This window comes from Ovis canadensis, chromosome 11, assembly GCF_042477335.2.
Source record: "Ovis canadensis isolate MfBH-ARS-UI-01 breed Bighorn chromosome 11, ARS-UI_OviCan_v2, whole genome shotgun sequence".
Classification (NCBI taxonomy): Eukaryota; Metazoa; Chordata; class Mammalia; order Artiodactyla; family Bovidae; genus Ovis; species Ovis canadensis.
In genome coordinates this window covers 55,455,107-55,478,139 of record NC_091255.1, presented here as the reverse complement: position 1 = coordinate 55,478,139, position 23,033 = coordinate 55,455,107, and the positions used below count along the sequence as shown (strand labels likewise).

General features: G+C 49.7%; 1 protein-coding gene and 1 long non-coding RNA gene across 2 annotated transcripts in view; one reads left to right on the top strand and one right to left on the bottom strand.

The window, feature by feature from the left end:
• The window catches only part of MRC2 (mannose receptor C-type 2), a 63,452-nt gene extending 41,927 nt beyond the window's left edge, over positions 1–21,525 (bottom strand). Inside the window, exon 1 of the mRNA XM_069541683.1 lies at positions 20,941–21,525. Within this exon, the coding sequence (XP_069397784.1) occupies positions 20,941–21,049 (109 nt within the window). The 5' untranslated portion in view covers positions 21,050–21,525. The remainder of the gene's footprint in view (positions 1–20,940) is intronic.
• LOC138414380 (uncharacterized) lies at positions 20,575–22,213 on the top strand. Its single transcript, XR_011246813.1, has 2 exons — positions 20,575–21,007; positions 22,008–22,213. It is a non-coding gene; the product is annotated as an uncharacterized lncRNA (long non-coding RNA).
• The last annotated feature ends 820 nt before the right edge of the window (positions 22,214–23,033 follow it).

Below are 23,033 nucleotides of genomic sequence, written 5' to 3'. Positions count from 1 at the left end.
TTCTTCAATATTCCAGTCTCTATTAAAAATGACCAGAGGGCTGTACCTATTTCAAAACTGGGGAAAAAAAATAAAAAGGAAATGTGTTGGGAGGGGGGTACCTCCAAATTAGGCTCCACTGCCCCGCAACCACAATGTCCCTGCAACAGGCAGCATTCCTTTACCGAGATGTGTCTGAAACACACCAGAATATGATTCTGAGAAATCGTGACACGTTTCATGACAAGCTTTTGCTTTACTTACTGGCAGTCCCATGACTTTCTGACATGGCAGTATTCAAGGAGGACTTGTTTGGTTCTCAAAGCAAGCCATGGCACTCTGTTTTAAAACGCTGTGATGAGAAAACCCTTTTGAGAAGCTGCCTCAGCCTTTTACAGCGTGACAAGCCTGCTCACACGCAGAGTCTGGATATTTAGATAAGGGCCTGTGTTAGGGATTCCTACCTTAAGTTCCTGCTTTGCTTTTGAGGGGTACCTTTTATTTTTTATTTTTCTATCGTATGGCTGTGCCACACCACGAAGAATGTGGGATCTAGTTCCCTGACCAGGGATGGAACCTGTGCCCCTTGCATTGGCAGCACGGAGTCTTAACCACTGGACCACCAGGGAAGTTCCAGGGGGCTGTTTTTAAAATAACCACTTAGAGTTGAGCCCTTGAGAAAACTGTGGCCTCCACCCACACCACGTTGTAAGTACTAGGTGCCTCCTACCTGCTCTCTGTCTTGCCCCCTGTGTCTGAGGGCTGCCCTTCCCTTGGCCCACTGAGCCACCAACCCCCTGCCCCTCAACCCTGTTTCTGGGATCAAAAAGCAACAAATTGTTGGTTTTCTCTTCCTCTGTGTTGGTTTACTGAAATTGTCCCTTCAGCCCCAGCAACCCCAGGGTTTTCACTTCCCCAGAGTGGGAGTTCAGTGGATGTGGAAATACCTGCCAACCGACCCTAATCCACGTGAGTGGCTTGTGCCTCCTCTAACCTGCATATCCTTAACGAACATACCAGCTCCAGCTTCTCAACAAAGAAGTTAAATGAACTCAGAGTCTTTTTTGCTCGGGAACCTTCAAGATCTCCCTAAAACTGTATGCTAAAGAGTAAACACTCGCTGATCTCTGCAGTGACAGACCCATGGAAGCTTCCTTCCCCATACTGCCTCCAGAAGCCTGGAGAAGGGCTTAGGAGGGTGACTCTGGAATCTGGACCCACCCAGGTCCCAATCCCTTCTGGGGCCAGCTGCAAGCCTCACTGTGGGGAAGACACCAGTATCACCCATCCCATGAATTTCGGGGAAGATTAAGCAAGAGGATGCATAAAGATGTTCGGTACCTTTAGCCCTTGGTAATGGAAGGCCATTACTGTTTTATGACATTGAGGAGCCTCCGCCCCAGTGGGGGCCGTGAGCTCCAAAATCTGTTTGTTTCACAGCAGAGAGCCTGGGAACCAGGCCTCAGCAGACACTGCAATCTGGATAAGAGGAAATGATAAGAATAAATAAAGCCAAGGACTCGAGTGCTTAAAGCTGCTCTTCAGAAGAATTAAAAGAAAAATAAATCCACTGTCCAGATGCAGAGTCCTCCCCAAGTTCCCATGGGTGGGTCCCTGGCAACTATTGTTCGTTTCTGACCTCTGAGTTTGGGGGACCCTCCTCAGGTGTGCCTGCAAGGGAGATGCATGGTGAAGAAACTGTGAACGATGCGATGGGGGAAGAGGGGGGATTTCTGGGGAGGCTGGGGCAGCATGGGGTGGGCTGCTCTCCCCACCTCATTCTGGTGCTGCAGAAATCAAATCCAAATGTAGCCGTAGAGGGAAAATGAGGTCACAAAATGCAGCTGGGAGTGTGGAAGGAGGTGGCGCAGGGCCCCCACTACTTGGCGTGGCAGTGGACAGTCTGCATGGGACCCTCGCTGGGGCTCAGACAGTCACATGGCGGTAGGGCTCCAAGGATGGGGGGAGAGGGACTTCCCTGGTGGTCCAGTGGCTAAGACTCTGAGCTCCCAATGCAGGGGGCCCAGGTTCCATCCCTGGTCAGGGAACTAGATCCCACATACCTCAACTAAAGATCCCCCATGCGGTAACTAAGACCCAGCACAGCCAAATAAATGAATAAATAAGTAAATCATTAAAAAAAAAGAATGCAAGGAAAGGGTTGGGGCAGCACAGGCTGAGAATCTAGGAGTTATGGCTCTGATTCTGCTGCTGCTGCTGCTAAGTCACTTCAGTCATGTCCGACTCTGTGCGACCCCATAGACAGCAGCCCACTAGGCTCCCCCGTCCCTGGGATTCTCCAGGCAAGAACACTGGAGTGGGTTGCCATTTCCTTCTCCACTAAATGGCTCCTGCAGAGCAGGAGCTGTGTCTTATCAACCCATCCCCTTGGTTCAGGGCATACAACAGGTGGTCAATACATGTGTATTGCATGAGCTGGACGAGGGGAAGTGGAAAGGCAAGCTGCCCTGTGTCCCACAGGCAAAGGTTTAACATCCTCTGAATTTACATCCTCCTTTAACAGAAGATCTTGGACCAGTGGTTAAGAATCCACTTGCCAATGCAGGGGACACCGGTTTGATCCCTGGTCCGGGAAGATCCCACATGCTGCAGGGCAACTAAGCCCATGTGCCACAACTACTGATGCCCACGTGCCCTACAGCCTGTGCACCACGACAAGAGAAGCCACCGCAATGAGAAGCCCGTGCACCGCAGCTAGAGGGCGGCCCCCAGTCCCCGCAGCTAGAGGGCGGCCCCCGCTCCCTGCAACTAGAGAGAGCCCGAGTGCAGCAATGGAGACCCAGGGCAGCCAAAAATAAGCAAATAATAATAATTTTAAAAGATCACATGTGGACAATGAATAGAAGACAACAAGGGAATGAAGTTATCTGTTGTGTGACAGCACCATTTCACCTAATCAGGGTCACAACATGTATGGCAGTCAACACTCACGGAACACATTCCCCTGACCTCTTTTTTCTCATGGAAAGGTACATAAGTGTCCAAGGAGTGTCTTTACACAGCTCTGAAAGTACAAGGAAACATATTATTATGAATTTTGGAATTGGGGCCTGATGGCAAAACAAGTATTTTTCTCTGTTGCCAGGAGGTGGGAATTATGCATAACTTTCTATTATATTGTTATAATGTTTTTAAAGTAAATAAAACTGAGGGAAGAGAGACACAGTGGACATCTTAAGATCTTTGAAGGAACCAAACCTCTCTGCATTTCCCACAGAACCCGACTCGGTGCTCAGTGTTCGGGGAGTCTGACTTGCTCTGCCCTGGAAGCTACAAAGGGTCGTATACGCACACAAGACCACCATATGTACACACGTGAGCACCACTGTGGCAGCACCCAGACCTCCAGTGACACAACAGACTTCACCAACAGAGGAATGTCTGTGAGGGCCCTCCAAAGCCGTCTCCCTCCCCACCCTTTCGCTCCCTTTTTCTGATTCTGTCAGGATAATTTTAGGACCGTATTTTTAAGAGTACTCCTCCCACAACCGTCACATTTCCTCCCTCTCTGATATTAATTAAAAATCAACAGCACGGCTAAGAGAGCTCAGCCTCTGGTGTCTTCGCTGGGTTTGAATTCCTGCTCCTGAACTAGTCACTTGACCTCTTCATCCTTCAGTGCCCATACTCCTGTTTACTGCACAGGACGAGTACTGAGCACCTGGAATGTGCCAGGAGCTATGCTGGTGCTGCCCACTGGACGGCTGGCAGGACTCGCTGAGACGAGGGACAGAATAACTGACCACCTCGCTGCCCCGCACAAGTGAGCACATGGTGGCAGTAGTCCTGGAGGCTAACCCTTCTAGAGAAGAAGGTCCAAAGTCTTCAAAAATACAGACATTTGACCCAGAGTTCACTTCTTAGGAACTCAACTTGAAGAAATATGGATGGCTAATAAACACATGAAAAAATGTCCAATAGCATTTATTAGAAAAATGCAAATCAAAACTACAATGAGGTATCACTTCATACTAGTCAGAATTATTGTTGTTCAGTCACTCAGTCATGTCCGACTCTGCAACTTCATGGACTGCAGCACACCAGGCATCCCTGCCCTTCACCATCTCGAAGAATTTGCTCAAACCCATGTCCATTGAGTCAGTGATGCCATCCAACCATCTCATCCTGTCGGCCCCTTCTCCTCCTGCCCTCAGTCTTTCCCAGCATCAGAGCGTTTTTTCCCAATGAGTCAGCTCTTCGAATCAAGTGGCCAAAGTTATTTGAGCTTCAGCTTCAGCATCAGTCCTTCCAATGAATATTCAGGATTGATTTCCTTTAGGACTGACTGGTTTAATCTCCTTGCAGTCCAAGGGATTCTCAAGAGTCTTCTCAAACACCATAGTTTGGAAGCATCAATTCTTTGGTGCTCAGCCTTCTTTATGGTCCAAAACTCACATCCATACGTGACTACTGGAAAAACCATAGCTTTGACTAAACGGACCTTTGTTGGCAAAGTAACGTCTCTGCTTTTCAATATGCTGTCTAGGTTTACCATAGCTTTTCTTCCAAAGAGCAAGCGTCTTTTAATTTCATGGCTGCAGTCACCATCTGCAGTGATTTTGGAGCCCAAGAAAATAAAGTCTGTCACTGTTTCCATTGTTTCCCCATCTATTTGCTATTAAGTGATGGAACTGGATGCCATGATCTTAGCATTTTGAATGCTGAGTTTTAAGCCAGCTTTTCCACTTTCATCAAGAAGCTCTTTAGTTCCTCTTTGTTTTCTGCCGTAAGGGTGGTGTCATCTGCATCTGTGAGAATGGCCATCATCAAAAAATCTACAAACTATAAATGCTGGAGGGGATGTGAAGAAAAGTGAGCCCTCAGGCACTATTTGTGGGAATGTAAACTGATACAACCACTATGGAGAACAGTATGGAAATTTCTTTAAAAACTAGGGGGAAAAGCGACCATATAACCCAACAGTGCCACTACTGGGTATATATCCTGAGAAAATCACAACGCGAAAGACGACACGTACCCCGTGTTCACAGAAGCACTATTTACAATAGCGAGGACTTGAAAGTCACCTAGATGTCCATCAGCAGATGAATGGACAAAGAAATTGTGGTACATATACACAGTGGAATATTACTCAGCCATAAAAAGTGAAATTTGAGTCAGTTCTAGTGAGGTGGATGAAACTAGAGCGTATTAAACAAAGTGAAGTAAGTCAGAAAGAGGAAAACAAATACTGTATACTAATGCATATACATGTAATCTAGAAAAATGTACTAATGAACCCATCCGCAGCACAGGAATCGAGATGCAGACACAGAGAAGAGACTTGACACAGCAGGGCAAGGAGAGGGTGCGAGGAACTGAGAGACCAGGAGCACTGAAACATACATTAGCATATGTAAATCAGATGGTCGGCGGGAATCTGCCGTGTGATGCAGGGAGCTCAACCCAGTGCTCTGTGAGAACCTGGACAGCGGGATGGGGTGGGGACGCAGAGGGAGGGGACATACGTATGCCTACAGCTGACTCATGGTGATGTATGGCAGAAACCAGCACTACACTCTAAAGCAACTGTCCTCCAATTAAAAAGAAATACATTTTAAAAGAGAATCTATGCAAATATTTTGCTACACAGCATTACTGATGACAATGACGGGGTGAAAATTAATGTCCAACAATACGGCATTGACAGAGCCAAATGAAATACATTCATGCAATGGGAGACCACACAGACAACACCAATCAACTTGCAGCAGTATTCTGACATGAACAGATGTTCACACGAACTGATTTTTGAAACTGGATGTATAATATGACCTTGTTTCTATTTACTTTTAAATCAAGTAAAGTCTGAAAAGACCTTTGTGCATGCTTTTTTATTAAACTTGGGAGTCCAAATCTCCAGGCGTGTTTGTTTACAGAGCAAGTGCCCAGCCCTACAGTGTGCGTGCATGCTAAGTTGCTTCACTCCTGACTCTCTGCAATCCTATGGATTGTAGCCCGCCAGGCTCCTCTGCCCATGGGATTCTCCAGGCGAGAATGCTGAAGTGGATTGCTGTGCCATGCTCCAGGGGACCTTCTGGACCCAGGGATCGAACCCAAGTCTCTTCTGCTTTGGCAGGCAGGTTCTTTACCACGAGCGCCACCTGGAAAGCCCCAGCCCTACAGCCAGCCCACTGAATTAGAAGCTCAGAAAGGAATATCTGCATTGTAAATAAGACTCCCAGCTGATTCTGAGGCTCACCAGAATCTCAGAACCACTGTACATGCCTAAGTGTTAACAGTGGTTATTACTGACATATGGGATAGCTGGTGATTTTTATTTTCTTCTCTTTGTATTTTCCACAATTTACATGTTTGGAAATTAAAAAGAGATATGACCCGAATGTCTAACATGGGCTAGTTATGTATGGTACATCTGTACAACGGAATCTTACAGTCAATGGAAGCACTGGGTGGAATACACTGATGACACATTGGCATATGAAAAAATGTTACAAGTCAACACTGAAACCTTTACGTCAAGTGTTATAGAGAGAGAGGGGAGGAGAGGCGAGGAGACAGTCAGACAGCATAGTCTCTAAACTGTTAACAGTGGCTGTTTCTTAGCTGTGACATTTTCGGTAACCTGTCTTTTTTTGTAACTTTTTCAACTTTTGAATTGTGTACTATTTGTTTACAATCACCAAAATGTATTCTGATTCTGAAAAAATATATATGTAACACTGTCCTTCTCCAGCTTTATTCAGGTTTGCTAACTGAAGCTGCCCACAAGTTCAGATGAGCTGCTGAGGGTCTTGAGGGAGTGAGAGTCAGGGCAACAGAAAGGTGTCGGTGCATAAGAGGGTGAAGCCTTTCAATGAAGAAGGGAACCCCCAAGGGTTTTGTAAACTTTACTAAAAAAAAAACCAAGTGTGTGTGTGTGTGGGGAGAGATTAAAAAAAGATAACACACACACATATACACGCAAACACACACACACATACACACACACACACACTGTATGTACTACATGGCTCATGGGGCTCTATTTACCGGACCAGGGATTGAACTCAGGCCCTTGGCAACGAAAGCCTGGAGCCCTAACCACTGGACCACCAGAGAATTCCCCCCAAAATAAAAAATTTAAATGAACAACCAACAGGAGAAAGCTATTTCTAACAAACACAGCAAGAAGTTCATATAAGCCAATGAGAAAAATACAGAGATCCAGTAATTTTAAGCCCCTAAGACCTGAAGAGATGAGATGATAAAGAATACGTCTGAACAGGCAGTTGATGAAGAGGAAATATACACATCTAATGAAGTTACAGAAAAATGTGTAAAAGCATTTGAAAGCACTGGTAATACTGGTAATGTTATTTGCTGGATCCAATCCTTGGCTACATGGGTGTGTTCAGTCTGTGAAAATTCATTGAGCTGAACATTTATGGTGTTCACTTTCCTGTATTTATATAGGACACCAAGAATGAAAAACTTTAAGAGCAAAGCATGGAAAATACAAAATAAGAAATTGGGTGGGTGGAACAGGGTGAGAGAGAGAAGTTCATGAGTAAACGTAAGTATTGCAAAGTTCTCTCTCTGTCTTGCCTAATGTCCATTATATTATAATGCATACTCACTTGTTTACAAAAATAAAACAAGACCATGCAGGAAACCAAACAGACATAGACTCTGCCACTCGCGAGATGCGTGATCCGGCTCACAGCCTTGCTGGCTCAATTCCCTTATCCACGAAATGGAGGAATGTGAGGATTAAAAATATGGGGCATGCACAATTGCCTAATACTGACCCTGGCAGATTAGACGTGCTCAGTATTAACCTGGTTTCCATTTCTCTCATTTGTTACACATAAAGATTTCAAAAACGAGGAAGCCTTCCAAAAGCCCGTCCGTTGACTGGCACTTATCTGATATGCACTCCAATCTTGTCCGTAAGGATACTTAGTACATGTATTATTGAGTTTGCCTTCTCTCCGGCTGTCCCTTGCGTAAACACTCAGTTGATGAGCGCTAACAACAAGGGGTTTGTGTTTGAGGGTCTGTTAATGAAACAGCTCGAGGCTGATGCTGCACCCATCGTCCAGCTCTTGCTCCTGAAAGTCCTGAGTGTGCCTTCAGGAACCCAGCTCAGAGGGTGACTCTCCTACACCGGCCTCCTTGCCGGCCAGTAGGTGAAGCCCAGCTCCAACTCATCATTAAAAATAAAAACAAAAACAAAACCAAGACGGGCAAATGGGGAGTGGCTTGGGAAAACTAACCAAGGTCCCAGCCAGCTGGGTCTCAGTCCCAGGGGCCATCCACCCTGCACCCAGTGTCCACTCTTCCCTTCTGCAGCCAGGAGGCACCCCCTCTGCTGGACCCACCCGACAAGGCTCCCTTCAGTTCAGTTCAGTTCAGTTCAGTTGCTCAGTCGCCTCCGACTCTTTGCGACCCCATGGACCGCAGCATGCCAGGCCTCCCTGTCCATCACCAACTCCCGGAGTTCACTCAAACTCATGTCCATCGAGTCAGTGGTGCCATCCAGCCATCTCATCCTCTGTCATCCCCTTCGGCCTTCAATCTTTCCCAGCATCAGGGTCTTTTCAGTTCTTTGCATCAGGTGGCCTTAAAGTATTGGAGTCTCAGCTTCAACATCAGACCTTCCAATGAATATTCAGGATTGATTTCCTTTAGGATGGACTGGTTGTATCTCCTTGCAGTCCAAGGGACTCTCAAGGCTCCCTTAGCACTGGGAGATCTCCCCCTCCAAGGAGATTCTGGCCCCGTGGAATCACGTGCTGTGGGTGTGGCCCTGTTAGGAGTTGGGAATGGGCATGGGTGAGATGGGAGTCTCTCAGCAGGACAGGGAGAAAGCTGTCCTTTGCCACCCCATTGCTGCCAATTATAGACATGCTAAAAGAAAAAAAAATCACCTCTGTCAAATAATCAGTACACAAGAGAGGACTTCCCAAGTGGATAATTATCTGCTCGTCAACGCAGGGGACACAAGTTCAGTCCCTGGTCTGGGAGGATTCTACCTGTCCCAGAGCAACTAAGCCCATGCAGGACATCTACTGAGCCTCAGCTCTAGGGTCCAAAAGCCACGACGACGGAAGCCAGTGTTTCTAGAGCCTGTGCTCTGCAACAAGAGAAGCCACCATAATGCAAAGTCCAGGGACCACAACTAGAGAGAGCCAGTGCAGAGAAACCAAGACCCAGCACAACCAAAAATAAGTAAATAACTATAAATACACAACAGAGCAGAATGTGACACCCATCAGTTCAGCTCAGTCACTCAGTCGTGTCCGACTCTTCGCGACCCCATGAATCGCAGCACGCCAGGCCTCCCTGTCCATCACCAACTCCCAGAATTCACTCAAACCCATGTCCATTGAGTCGGTGATGCCATCCAGCCATCTCATCCTCTGTCATCCCCTTCTCCTCCTGCCCCCAATCCCTCCCAGCATCAGGGTCTTTTCTAATGAGTCAACTCTTCACATGAGGTGGCTAAAGTACTGGAGTTTCAGCTTTAGCATCAGTTGTCCCAATGAACACCCAGGGCTGACGTCCTTCAGAATGGACTGGTTGGATCTCCTTGCAGTCCAAGGGACTCTCAAGAGTCTTCTCCAACACCACAGTTCAAAAGCATCAATTCTTTGGTGCTCAGCTTTCTTCACAGTCCAACTCTCATATCCATACGTGACCACTGGAAAAACCATAGCCTTGACTAGACGGACCTTTGATGGCAAAGTAATGTCTCTGCTTTTGAATATGCTGTCTAGGTTGGTCATAACTTTCCTTACAAGGAGTAAGTGACTTTTAATTTCATGGTTTCAGTCACCATCTGCAGTGATTTTGGAGCCCCCAAAAATGAAGTTGCTAAGAGTCGGACATGACTGAGCGACTTCCCTTTCACTTTTCACTTTCATGCATTGGAGAAGGAAATGGCAACCCACTCCAGTGTTCTTGCCTGGAGAATCCCGAGGACGGGGGAGCCTGGTGGGCTTCCGTCTATGGGGTCACACAGAGTCGGACACGACTGAAGCGACTTAGCAGCAGCAGCAAAAATGAAATCTGACACTGTTTCCACTGTTTCCCCGTCTATTTCCCATGAAGTGATGGGACCAGATGCCAGGATCTTAGTTTTCTGACACATATGACTTCTGCTAAATTTTGGTGTGATCTTTACCAATTTTATCTTGCCTACTTACTTCAAATACATGTTCATTTATTGATATATACTACTGTGACTCAGAGGTTAAAGCGTCTGCCTCTAATGCAGGAGACCTGGGTTCGATCCCTGGGTCGGGAAGATCCCCTGGAGAAGAAAATGGCAACCCACTCCAGTATTCTTGCCTGGAGAATCCCATGGACTGAGGAGCCTGGTGGGCTGCAGTCCATGGGGTCACAAAGAGTTGGACACGACTGAGTGAATTTACTTACTTACTTACTTACACTCCCAAACAAATGATTCTGAGTCTTGATTTGCACTTAACATTTTAGAAAAAGGACTGTAATGTGTCTTTTAATTTTATAAAAACCATTTTAATGGCTATACGCTATTCCATGACAGCATACATTTCATTTATTCATTCTCTAGCTATTACTGGTCTTCAATTTGTAAGCAGATTCTCCTCAATTATAAATAATATTATATTGAACGTATTGTTACATCACTCTTTGTTGGTACTCTGATGGTACTCTGAGAAGGGTATCTCTTTTTTTATTGCTAGTGATTTAAAACATTTTCCAAAGCATATTGGACGTCAGTATTTCCTCTTGGTGAACCCTGTTCCCAGCCTTTATTGGCTTATCTTAAATGCCTTAAAACTAGTGGAGGAACTTCCCTGGTGGTCCAGTAGCTAAGAATCCACTTGGCACCATGCAGGGGACATGGGTTCAATCCCTGGTCCAGGAACTAAAATCCCACATACTAAGGGGCAACTAAGCCCTTGCATCACTCTAGAGTCCATGCTCCACAATGAAGACCCAGTATAGCCAAAATCAATAAATTCAATAATAATTAGAAAAAAACTTGTGGAGGTTCCGGTATTTTTCTCATTGGTTTACAGGAGCTTCTTGCCATAAATGTTCTAGATCTCTCCCGTTTTTCTTCTAAATGTTAGCTGGGACACCCTCTGGTCACAACTGCTTCCACTAGGGGTAAGCGCTGTCTGACTGCCAGCAGCAGCACAGGTCAGCGTCGCCCTCTTTTTTGTACTTCACATACATGGGATCATAGGGCACGAATGCCTTGCATCTGGCTCAACAGTTTTGTGAGCTTCATCCACACTGTCGCATGTGTTGTGGGCTGTTCATTCTCAGTGCTGTGTGCTACTGACCTGTGTGGAGCCACCACAACCTAACCATTCCATTGTTGATGGGCGTTTGGGTAGTTTTCAGTTTGGGTCTCTTACGAATAGTGCTGCTAGGAGCAACTTTGCTTTTTAAAGAATATCGTTTAGTTTCTTAAATTATCGACCAAATAAAAGGAGAAAAGATACCTTTTTAGTGGAGAAATCTGGTAGACACCACCTGAACCAAGTGATCAAAGTCAGCAACACCAATAAGGGAACCAACTAACTTAACGTGACACAATGGGAAGAACACACTTGGTCCCACACCTGTGGTTTTCCTCCCAAAAATGTTTAGCATGAATTTAATGATTAAACAATCAGATAAAATGACTGCTAACATTCTAGCAAACGACTGGCCTGAAGTCATCAAAAATGGAATGTCACAGGGACTTCCCTAGCGGTCCAGTGGCTAAGACTCCAAGCTCCCAATGTGGTGGGCCTGGGTTCGATCCCTGATCGAGGAACTAGATCCCACATGCCACAGTGAAGATCGAAGGTCCCACGTGCCACAACTAAGGCCTGGCACAGCCAAATGAATAAATATGCAAGGTCATAAAAGAAAAAAAGACCAACTATTTTAGATTAAAAGAGACTGAGAGACATGACATCAAACTGAGTCCTGGACTTAAATAACAGCTGATACAGGGGGACAATGGAGAAATTCAAACACAAACTGCGTATTGGAAAAAAAGAGCTGTTGCATCTGTTATCTTCCTTGGATGTGATTATGGTTTTATAGAATGTCTTTGTTTTTAGTTGATACATGGTGAAATACTGATGTGAAATGTCATGTCTACAACTAACGCAAAGCTTCAGCACACACACACACACACACAGAATGAGGTAAAGCAAATGTGGCCAAATGTTAACCACTGGTGCTTCCAGGTGGAGAGTATACAAATGCTCACTGTATTTTCCCCTCAACTCTTCTAGTCGTTTGAGACTGACTGTAATACCAATGTAGCCCTCTGAGTTTTTTTCCGCACTCAACATTTTGTCTCTAAGAATCACTCATGTTGATGCATGCACTGAGGTCTGTCAGTTCACTGCTGCTGCTGCTGCTGCTGCTAAGTCGCTTCAGTCGTGTCCGACTCTGTGCGAACCCAGAGACGGCAGCCCACCAGGCTCCCCCGTCCCTGGGATTCTCCAGGCAAGAACACTGCAGTGGGTTGCCATTTCCTTCTCCAATGCGTGAAAGTGAAAAGTGAAAGTGGAGTCGCTCAGTCGTGTCTGACCCTCAGCGACCCCATGGACTGCAGCCTACCAAGCTTCTCCGTCCATGGGATTTTCCAGGCAAGAGTACTGGAGTGGGGTGCCACTGTCAGTTCACTACTGCATTATATTTCATTGTGTGTTTATACTCTATAATTATCCATATTTCTTTCAAGGTGCATTTTTGTTTTTGCTTTGGCTATGGTAAAACAGTGCTCCTAAACCACTCATCTCCTCAGATCCTCAGAAATGAGGTTAAGCATCTGTAAAGTTAGGAAATCCTTTCCTTGGGGACCAAGACTGACTACAAGGCTGTTTCCTGTTGAATTCCTACTTGACCAGGCTGCTCTGACTCAGGGCTGTTCTCTTTGTGGTCAAAAAGGTTCCTGACCCTGTGTCTGAGATTTCTGAGCAGTCTATTGCTTCCATCTTTCTTCTAAAAAACTTAACATTGCACCCCAAACTGAAATCAGTGCATATTTGCTTCTGGAACATTGCTCTCCGCTGGGGGTGGGGTGTTGCTCTTAAAATGTAAGCTTCAGGAAGGCAGAAGCCATGCCTGGTTTGTTCACCGTCAAATACTACACGTAGCACATTGTCAGTGCTCAGGAAAACAAAAACAAAACAGTTAGCCGAATGAATGAGGAACTGCTTGTCAGGGATCAGGCATGTACCTTCATTTAATTACTACCAGAGTCATTACAAATTATTTTGCAAGCTTGTTTTGTGGTCATGAGAAGTTTCCTTCTTAGATATATTTCCACGTACTGGCATTGGTTCTATATTTGTTGTTTAGAACTACGTAAGTTGTCCACTGTGGTGCTATCTTGGTTTGATTAGCTATGCTTTTGCTATCGGGCTTCTAGATGGTTTCCAGTTTGTTTTGCTACTACAAATAGGCCTTCTATGAACATTTGCTTTCTCCTTTTTGAGGTTGATGACTTACGAATTCCCCAAGCGGAATTATGAGGTCAAAGGATGTGAAGTCTTACTTACCTAGTTTCTTACATCTTGTCTGAAAGACTGAATCCAGAAAAACTGAACTAACTTACATGCCCCAGTCATACAGACGGAGAAGGCGATGGCACCCTCCTCCAGTACTCTTGCCTGGAAAATCCCATGGGCAGAGGAGCCTGGTGGGCTGCAGTCCATGGGGTCACTGAAGAGTCGGACACGACCGAGCAACTTCACTTTCACTTTCATGCATTGGAGAAGGAAATGGCAACCCACTCCGGTGTTCTTGCCTGGAGCATCCCAGGGATGGTGGAGCCTGGTGGGCTGCTGTCCTTGGGGTTGCACAGAGTCAGACACGACTGAAGAGACTTGGCAGCAGCAGCAGCAGCAGCAGCAGGCATACAGATGAGTTTCCTCACAGATCTGCCATGATTAGGTTTTCACTAGCTTAATTATGTATTTTTGAAAGTTAATTTCTAGTGATCTTTGCACTTTCTACATGACAAACTTGCTGGCTGAATTTTCTCAGCTGCAATCAGCTAGAAATTGAAACTAAAATTTTAAAATTATGATCTAGTTGTCCCATACTATTTACAAGTAGATTCCTTTTCGTATCAGGGTGTTGTTTCTGGCATGTCTCACATTAGTTCTTGTAACAGTCTAGGTCTATGTTTGAAATTCACTCCAGTCTACTGGACTCTTTTTCTGTTTAATTCAATGCCATGTTTCTCACGACTGTGACATCACCTAAAACTCTGGAAGGGCAACTCTCTTCATTGCCTTTATACTACTACAAACAAAATTCTCATCACAGGAATAAATTTACAACCATGGGAGTTGATGGACAGTATGATAACTTATGTGGAGATCATTTTCCAATATGTGTGTACTAAGTTGCTCAGTGTGTCCGACTCTTTGCAATCCCATGGACTGTAGCCCAGCCAGGCTCCTCTGTCCACGGAATTTTCCAGCCAAGCATACTGGAGGGGGTTGCCATTTCCTGCTCCAGGAGATCTTCTCCACCCAGGGATGGAAGCCACATCTCTGAGTCTCTTGTATTAGCAGGCGGATTATTTATCACTGCACCCCCTGGGAAGCCCCACTTTGCAATACACACAAACATCAAATCATTATGTGTATACCTTAAATTTAATACAATGTTATATGTCAATTACACTCAATAAAACCTGTGAGGGGAGCTCTTTGGGAACACCTGTCCGCTTTGTTTGATTCAATTAATATTTACTAAAGGATACCGTGTCCAAGGTTGGAGGCTGTGCCGAGTTGACAAAGCCTTGCCCCGGAGGTTCCAGTCGGTGAAGAGAGGGGAAGGATCCACCTGGGGGGCGGCAGCGATGAATTGAGAAAGGAGGCGGAAGAAACGCTCCTTCTAGAAGGCTAAAGCTGCGGGTCAGAGCGGGGACTGGGAGCCACACCTGCGGAGACACGCCCTCCCGGCGGCGGCGAGAGAAGCAGAGGCTTCACAGGCAGGACTCAGGGCATCGGAACGCGACTTGCTCAAGGGTTTGAAGAGGAAGGCTAGAACCTGACCGTGGAAGGCCTCAAATTCTCAGTTCAGAAAGTTGAGACTGGCGATAAAAGCAGCCCTTTTGAATCATGAGTCTGGCAATGATGTGGACTCTGGACTGAGGCTGGAAGCCAGGAGGCGGAGACCCCGGATGCAAACCGCATCGCAGAGGCCAGAGCTAGAGAGAACTTCCCAAACAGTGCCCGTCAACAGGGAAGCAGCAAAAAACCCAAAAAAGACAGTACATCCTTCCAATGGGCTACTGAGCACCGTTAAGAATGACACCGCTCTGAAGCCTGTCATGGAAAGGCCACGAATATTACAAAATAAAATTTAAGGTACTGTACAGCATAAAACGTGGTCCTGTTTGTGTAAAAGGAGTATTTGTATGTGTGTATATGCATAAAAAAGGGAAGATCACCCCAACTACTGGCAGTGACTACTGTTAGGCTGCGGGTCAAGGGAAGTGAGGACCTCAAATCGTTAAAACCTTACCCCTGTATGGCTATTTTCCACACAGCATGTATTATAAAACAGGCTCTCAGCAGCACGTATGCTACAAGGTGAGGCCAGCAGGGGCACGGGATTTAGTAATTAGGAAGCCTAATTACTAGAACCCCTGGGAGGCAGCTTCTTAGGAGGAAGGCTAGATGAGGTGGGATGACCATTGGCTGAAAGGGCAGAGTCCCAGGAACTCGGCTCCAAGGGAAGTTTAGCTGAAGAAGCTTCATTATAAAGAGAAGCAGCAGGAGGGGGAGTAAATTGAGGGGCGTAAGGGGTAAAGACAACTGAGGATGGGTATTTTTTTTTCTGTAGGATTTAAATTTACTTTCAGAAAAAGTATGGTTACTTTTAGGCACTTAACGGTAGTTAGCAAAGTGTCACCAAGCAATAATGGATAATCAAAGACCTACTTTGATTAAAAAAGTGGCTGCAGTTATTTAGAACTTTGTTGAGGATTGTTTTTTCATCTTTTCTCCCTCCATAATAAAAAATAGCACTAATTTAATATTATTTGCTAAGACGTGACTGTCCAGCATTGTTCCATGTATTTCATACATCTGTTATGTCATTTCTTACGACACCCCTATGAGGGACTATTATTTTTACAGATGAAGAAACGGGAGCATCTGCCCGAGTTCACACAGCTGTGCTGATTTACACCTAAGAGGAAGCCGGGGCGGGGCGCTCCCAGCCACCCTCCTCCTGCCTCAGTCTACCCTGGGGTGAGCTGTGTCTGCCCCCCATTCCACACACTTTCTGAGGATGTCGGGAGAGGCTGGGCAACGGGCTTCCTGTTTTACCCTGTAGGAGCTCCAAGCCCACTACAGCAGCTTCTGTGTCCTTCTAGAGATGAACCCCCCAAAAAAGGCCACCCCTCCATTCTGGCGTTTATCCCTGTGTTCGCCCTCTGTGAGCTTGTCTCCTTAGCCCAGGCGAGCCCAAGAGGCAGTGACCAGGACCCCTCGGGGTCCTTCTGAGAATCCTGAGGAGGATTGCCCTTCCTTGGAGGAAGGGCAGTGGTAGTCAGGCCAGAAGACGGGGAGGGCATGCCAGGCAGAGGGAAGGGTGTGTGCAAAGGCCTGAAGATGGCAGGGGGAATGCGTGGGGGGCTGAGAAGAAGCTGAGGGTTCCTAGCCACCATCCAGCAACACAACCAGGGCTTTTTTAGGGTGGGGAACTCAAGTTGGGGGAGGGCAGAGCTGAGGAGAGGTAGAGAGCATGGGCCCAGCCAGGCAGGATGGGAGGGGTATACATGGTCAAGGGGCTCAGAAGAGGGGACAGAGGATCTAAAGAGGGGGAAGGGCAGGAAGGCACCTAACTAACCACTGGAGTTCCACGTGGGGCTGCGGGTGGGGGCCCGGCCTAGCCTGTCCTCCAAGGAGCTGGAGCTGGCTGATACCACTGCGCAGCCTTCATCCCGCCTGTTGACAACACAGCTCCTGCTGAGAAGTAACTGGGATCTGCAGGGCCCAGGGTGAGGTCCAAGAGCTGCATCACCGCTCGATGGCCCACCCCACCCAGATTTATAGGATCCAGTTATGGGAAAGTAGCTGTCCCCCCCCATCTCATAATGGACTAAACAGGAAGGATACTTCCTGTTGGCAATGCTAAGGCCCTCCAAGCCCAGGGACCCCCACTGGGGGTGCAGGGGAGGTGGGCTCACAAGAACAGGCGGAGGTCATTCCCGCTTGCAGCACCGCCCAGGCTCAGTAAACATCCTCTGGCAGACTGGCTGAATGAACATGAACCCCTGACCTTGGGGTAGTGGGGCTCTTGCTCCACTGGATCCCTTCAGTCCCTCGGCAGCAGGCACCTCAGACCCCTGCGGACACCGAGAGGGGCTCGGACCTGAGTCTGGGGTCCCCAGGACGCGCGGAGAGACCAGCGCCCGGACAGCTGGGGGGTAACAGAGGATGCCCACCACCCCTTCCTGGGACTCTCCTCTGGAGGACATGTGGAGAGGACGTTCCAGAGGACTTGGAGCTCTGGCGGGGGGTACCCTCTACCATAGAATTTTCCAGCCTTTCCTAACATACCTATTTCACAGTGTTAATCTTAACAGATTCTCAGCAAGGTCTGGTAGTGAAGTGCTCAGGCTGAGCAGCCACACCTGGGTTCGAATCTCTTTCACCACGTTCCATCGGCGTGGAGGTAGGGTCTTGTGCAAACAACCTAACATCTTTCAGCTGTTGACAGCCAACGTGTGAGAGGTTATGAGACTTGGAGGAACCCTTGCCCGAACAGCATGCGTGCAGCACCGCGCCCAACACTTGGAGAATGGTAGCCACAGTGATACCACTTCACCCTGCTGATGGGCACAATGGGGCTCCTATTCAATGCTGAAATTAGTGGTGAATCCAAGTGAATGCCCTTCTGAGAACTTCATGTGGCTTCTGAAATCCTCTCATCGGCCCAAATCAACCACACCCTGCAGGCCTCAGAAAGCTGAGATTTCTCTCCTGTGTGCAGTGGGGACCAAGACCCTGGCCGCCGCCGCCTCCTCTGCCTACGCCTTTGCCTTGTTCACGTCACCCCAGGGGAGGGCCGGATCTCAGCACTAACCACAGCTCAGCTGGGCACTGTCTCAGCCCTGGCAGCTCACAGAAGGTGAGTGGTCAGGGGAGCAAGAAAGTCAAGGAAGACTGACTTTTGTAGGTGGATGGGTGGCTGTGGGCAGTAAGAAGGCTCTGAACTCCATGACTCACCAGGACCTGGGCCGGAAGAGCAGGCGACCTGTCTGGCGGACTCCGGCAGTAGCAGCAAGTACCTGATGCCTTTCCAAAGGAATGCCTCCCTCCCTGTCCTTTAGACAGCAGAGTCTGTCCCCATAGAAAGATTTCCCAAGGTCTCCTCGCTCCTCCACCTGGATACCTGATCCCCGGGGCTCCCAGCAGCCCTCTTTCTAATCCGCACCTCATTCCTCTGCTCAGAAACTCCCAGGGGTTCTCCAGGGCTCCCCACCGCCAGCCAGCAAGTCGCTTCCCCACTCTGGCCTCTTGGAAACCTGGCCAGTTTCCTCTTCAGTCGAGCTTCTCCCCCACCCTACTCAGGATCTCTCCACCCCAGCCCGGCCAGCTTCCACAGCCGCTCTAGCCCAGCCCAGCCTGCATTCCCAGTCTCCCTGCTCTGCTCTCCTCCCTGCCTCCCTCCTGGGGGCCTTGGTGACCACTTGCCTCACAGTTTCTTCTGCCACCAACAAAATTTTCTTTCTCTGAGGATGCAACTTAAACTCCTCTGTACCTTCCTTCCTCCCCAAGTATTTGGCTCAGCACAGAGCAGTAAAGGCGACAAAAATGCATCAGTACTGCAATTAACAGAGAGTCTTCCAGCCACAAGCTGTGTGGGTACTCCTCTGGGTACTCCACAGGGAATGGTGGAGAAAAGATGGATTCTACCATCCCACACCAAGGGGCTCTGTGGTGTCCCATCCTTTCCCCTCCTGGTGGTCAGGAAGCACTCGGCCCCCAGGATAAGTTTCACCCAGCAGCGCTGGCCTGCCAAACCAAATCCTATCTCCCACAAGCATTTCCTGGGGCTATTTGGATCCCGGTGCTGGTAAATTCTTCCCAGGGACCACCTAATTCGTCAGGTAGAGGGGGATGGAGAAAGAATTTGGCGCAAGAGGAGTATTCTGGGCAGAGGGAACACAGCAGGGAAGGCCCTGCAACGTCTTGCTCAACTGCTGTTCTGGGGACCAGGCCATCCCCACCCCATGTCCTCTCCATCCACCCCTGCTCACACCTAAGCTTCTTCGAGAGTGAGCAATGCAGTGCCACTGGGGACAGGCCCCTCCAAGGCTACGGGGGCTTCAAACCCACGGACACAGCCCGAGGAAGGGCAAAGGGGGGCCAGGAGGAGACCCAGAGGCAGAGGGCCACTCCAGGCGGTTCCCCTGACCCAGCCTCTCCCCAGGCATTTCCAGCTCACTCTGTCAAAGGCGCCACAGGGGAAAAGGCTGAGTCAGCACTCTGGCCACAACCCTCCCAGGGCCTGCCTGGCTTTACAATGGGCTCTGGGGCTCTGGGAATGGCTCCTCCACCCCTCCCACCCGGCCTGCCTTCACAGGGGGCGAAACTGCAGGCAGGAGAGCAGTAAGGCAAGGCAGGGGGCAGCCTGGGTGCCTTGACCTGCAGTGGGTGGGGAGTTACTGCCTGGATTCTGTTTGTCTGATATTCAGTTCCAGGTGGGTCTGGAATTCAGCAGGCGGGGTCTGCTCAGCATGAATATGCGTCATCCAGGCCCCCACCCCACGCAGTGGCTGGGCACAATCTGGGCAGATACGTGTCTCGGTCCCCTAAGGGTGGGCAGGCAAACTCAGCAAGCACTGGCCGTGGTTAGAGGTCCCGGATCCTCCAGGGGGCTGTCTGGGCTGTGCACAAAACTACACACGCAGCACTGATTGTCCCCTTTCACTGAGCCTCATCCCTAAATTAAACATAAAACAAGACCAACCCTTTTCCATAGGCCCAGCACCTGGGTTGTAACAACCAAACTCCCAGGGGGTTCCAGCTCTGACTCCTGCATACCACCGTCCCCCACTCACCCTCCACAAGCAGATCTTCTCCTTTCCCCCTGGGATTACCGCTCAGGGGGTCTGTCTGTCCCCACACTTCACTGTCACCCTTTGAAAGAGCAGCAGGAAGACACAGCTCTGGGTTTTTGTTTTCTGCTGGTCGGGTTTGTGCATCGTTAGCAGCTCTTTGGCCATCCAAGATCTGTCCACTCTGGAGGGGTGCCAGTTGGGTCAGAGCCGCCCACACAACACACTCTTCACTACACACACACAAACACACACACCCTTGCCGAAGCCTGCTACGTCCTTCTGATGACACAAAACTGCCCCACAGAGCTCCGTTCAATTGATGCGGATGCCGCCTGCCACGGGCTGTCCTTTGAAGACCAAGTGTGGAAAAGAAAATACCAACACCCCCGAGGTGCCAGGAAGGGCAACCAAGCCCTCACGAATAATTCAAAAACAACAATAACGCTTTGGTCCCGAAGCAAAGCAAGGAGCCCGGCCTGGAGTCTCCGCTGGTTTCCCCGGACGCGCCCTGCAGGTCCCCGGGCCCAGCGCAGGGCAGGCACCGGGTGGTCCTAGAGGGCGGGTGCAGGGGTCCTCCCGGGGCCCGCCCTCTTCCTCCGAGGCGGCTCGAGACCCCCGGGCTCCCCTCCCCCGCCGCCCGCCACATCTGGTTCCACTCAGATCCTCCCCCACCTCCAGGCGCGCTCCTCCTCCCTCACCCCTGTCCTCCCCCCCACCCCTCGCCCCGCTTTCAGAAAAGCGGAGACGATTTTTTAAAACCCAGTCACACACATATACACACACACACGCACACACGTCCTGCAAAGGCGGGGGAAAAAAAGGAGGGAAAAGTGGAGCGAGGCCCGCTCCCCGGCGCTCCCCCCGCCCGGCCCTCGAAGTTGACCAAGTTGGAAGCGCCTTACCCGGGAGGGCGGCGGCGGCGGGGCGGCCGAGGTGCAGACCCCCGAAGAGCAAGGCGCAGCGCAGCAGGTGATGAGGCCAGGGCGCGAGGGTCGGCCGGCCGGGCCCCATGCCCGCGGCGTGGCGCTCGGGGGATGCGGGGACCGAGGGAGCGCGGGCGCGGCGCGCGATGGCTGCAGGGGTGCTGGGCTGTGGTGACCGCCCGCGAGGGGCTCGCGTCTTCCTCCGGGTCGGGACGAAGTGATGCCTCCCGGGGAGAGGAGGGGAGGAGGAGGAGGGAAGGAGGCAGGCCGGGCGGAGGGAGGGCGGAGGGAGGAGCGCAGACCCGGGGAGGAGGGTTGGAGGGGCAGCGGGGAAGGGAAGCGGGCAGCGTGGGAGGGGAAGGGGAGGAAGAGCGGGCGGGCGCGGGGCCCGGGAGGGAGAAGGGGAAGCGGGAGAGGAGGATCCGTGGGGTCGAAGAGGACCCCGGCGTGCACTCTTTTTCTCTCGCTCTCCGCTTCCCTCTCTCCCCGCCTCGCCTTCCCTCGCTTCTCGGTCCGGGCTTGGAGCCCCAGACGCTGCGTCACAACTCCCCGGCTGGCTGTGCAAAACTTTCCGCAAACTTCACCGCGTGGCGGGGCGGGGGCGCGCGGCTGACCCAGCCGGCCAGACCCGGGCCGCTGGCGCCCCCTGCGTCCCGCCTCTTTCTGCCAGCGTCTCCAGCCGCCGCTACCTCCACGCGGAGCAGGACCCCTCCCCCGGCCGGGTGGGGAAGGGGCGGAGCCCAGGGCTCAGCCACCCGGGCAAAGATGGGGGAGGGGGAGGCAGGGCCCCCGTGCCTGGTGCGGAGCGCCAAAGTTTGCAAGTCTTGTTTTAGCATTTGCGTGAACCCCGTGTCAGCGTCCCTGTCGCAGAGGGGTGTCGTGATTTTGCTAGATGGGGGCTGTATCCAGAAAGCCAGGGAAAATCTGTCCCTGGACGTCCCAGAAGACAGCATCACTCTCACCGGCAACCGGACTGCTGGTGGATCTCAGAGGATCAAATGGAAATTTCGGAAGACAAGCCACAGTTATTCTGTATTATGCAACAGGTCACCACAGCGCAGAGCACTGGACTGAGAGGATGTCAGAGAGTCCAGGCCCACGTCATCTCTCCTTTCCCGAGCGACCTTAGAAAAGTTACTTGGGACGTCTGGGCTCAAAGCTGGACGGAGACATTTAGACCCTAATGCAAAGAAGATTCACGTTCTGCCACCACGAGTAATCAAATAAAAACACTATGAAACGGTAATATAAATTTTATTGTTTCCTGTGCTGTCCACCTCAGTGCTGTTTTTGGAAATAACAAATTCAATGTTGTTTTCTCCTTTTTCACTACCCTTGCCTTGGGTAAATCTTTCCCCATCTCTGCAAGGAGGGTATGGGGCCAGAGGTGCTCACTTGGTGCTTTCCATCTCTGCTGGGCTGAGATTCTTACCAAGTATCAATCCAGAGGCTGCAGGATGCCAAAGTGAGCCCCCATAGAATACCCTAGAGTCCCCTAGAAGGAGTCCCACTATCCACCCTTTGGCCCTAAAAAATGGTTAGCAGTCAGGCCAGCAAAGTCCCTGGCACCCCACAGCTAGCTGCTTGACAGAGCTAAGTCCCTGCTGGTGACTTCCTTCACTGGGATCCCAGAGTTCTGACCACACTGAGCTGCCTCAGAAATCATTCGCTTGGCCTCCCCTTTCTCACATCATTTTCAAGGAGGTTCAGAATCCGCCAGCTTTGGCTAAGCTGCCCTCTCTCTGTTCCTGTCTGAGCAGCCAAAACACAGACGTCTATCTGCTTGCCTATCCCTAGATGTGTCAGCCACAGTTCTCACCAGGGAGCCCCCTGGCCTCTGGAAGGGAACTCAGGTAGGGCTCCCAAGGCGCCCTCCAGGTTCTGAAACAGGGTTGGATATCCCTTCCCCACCAGCCAAAGTGGTTTGGGCATTCCTCCCATCAGCAGGGCAGAAACTGACAGGCTGACAGTGAGTCATGTGAGTCCGGAAAGTCCACCACTGGCAAGCACAGTGCCCTGAGCACCCAGTCCACAGGAGATGCTCTCATTTCTTCGTTCAGGCTTTCAAAAGC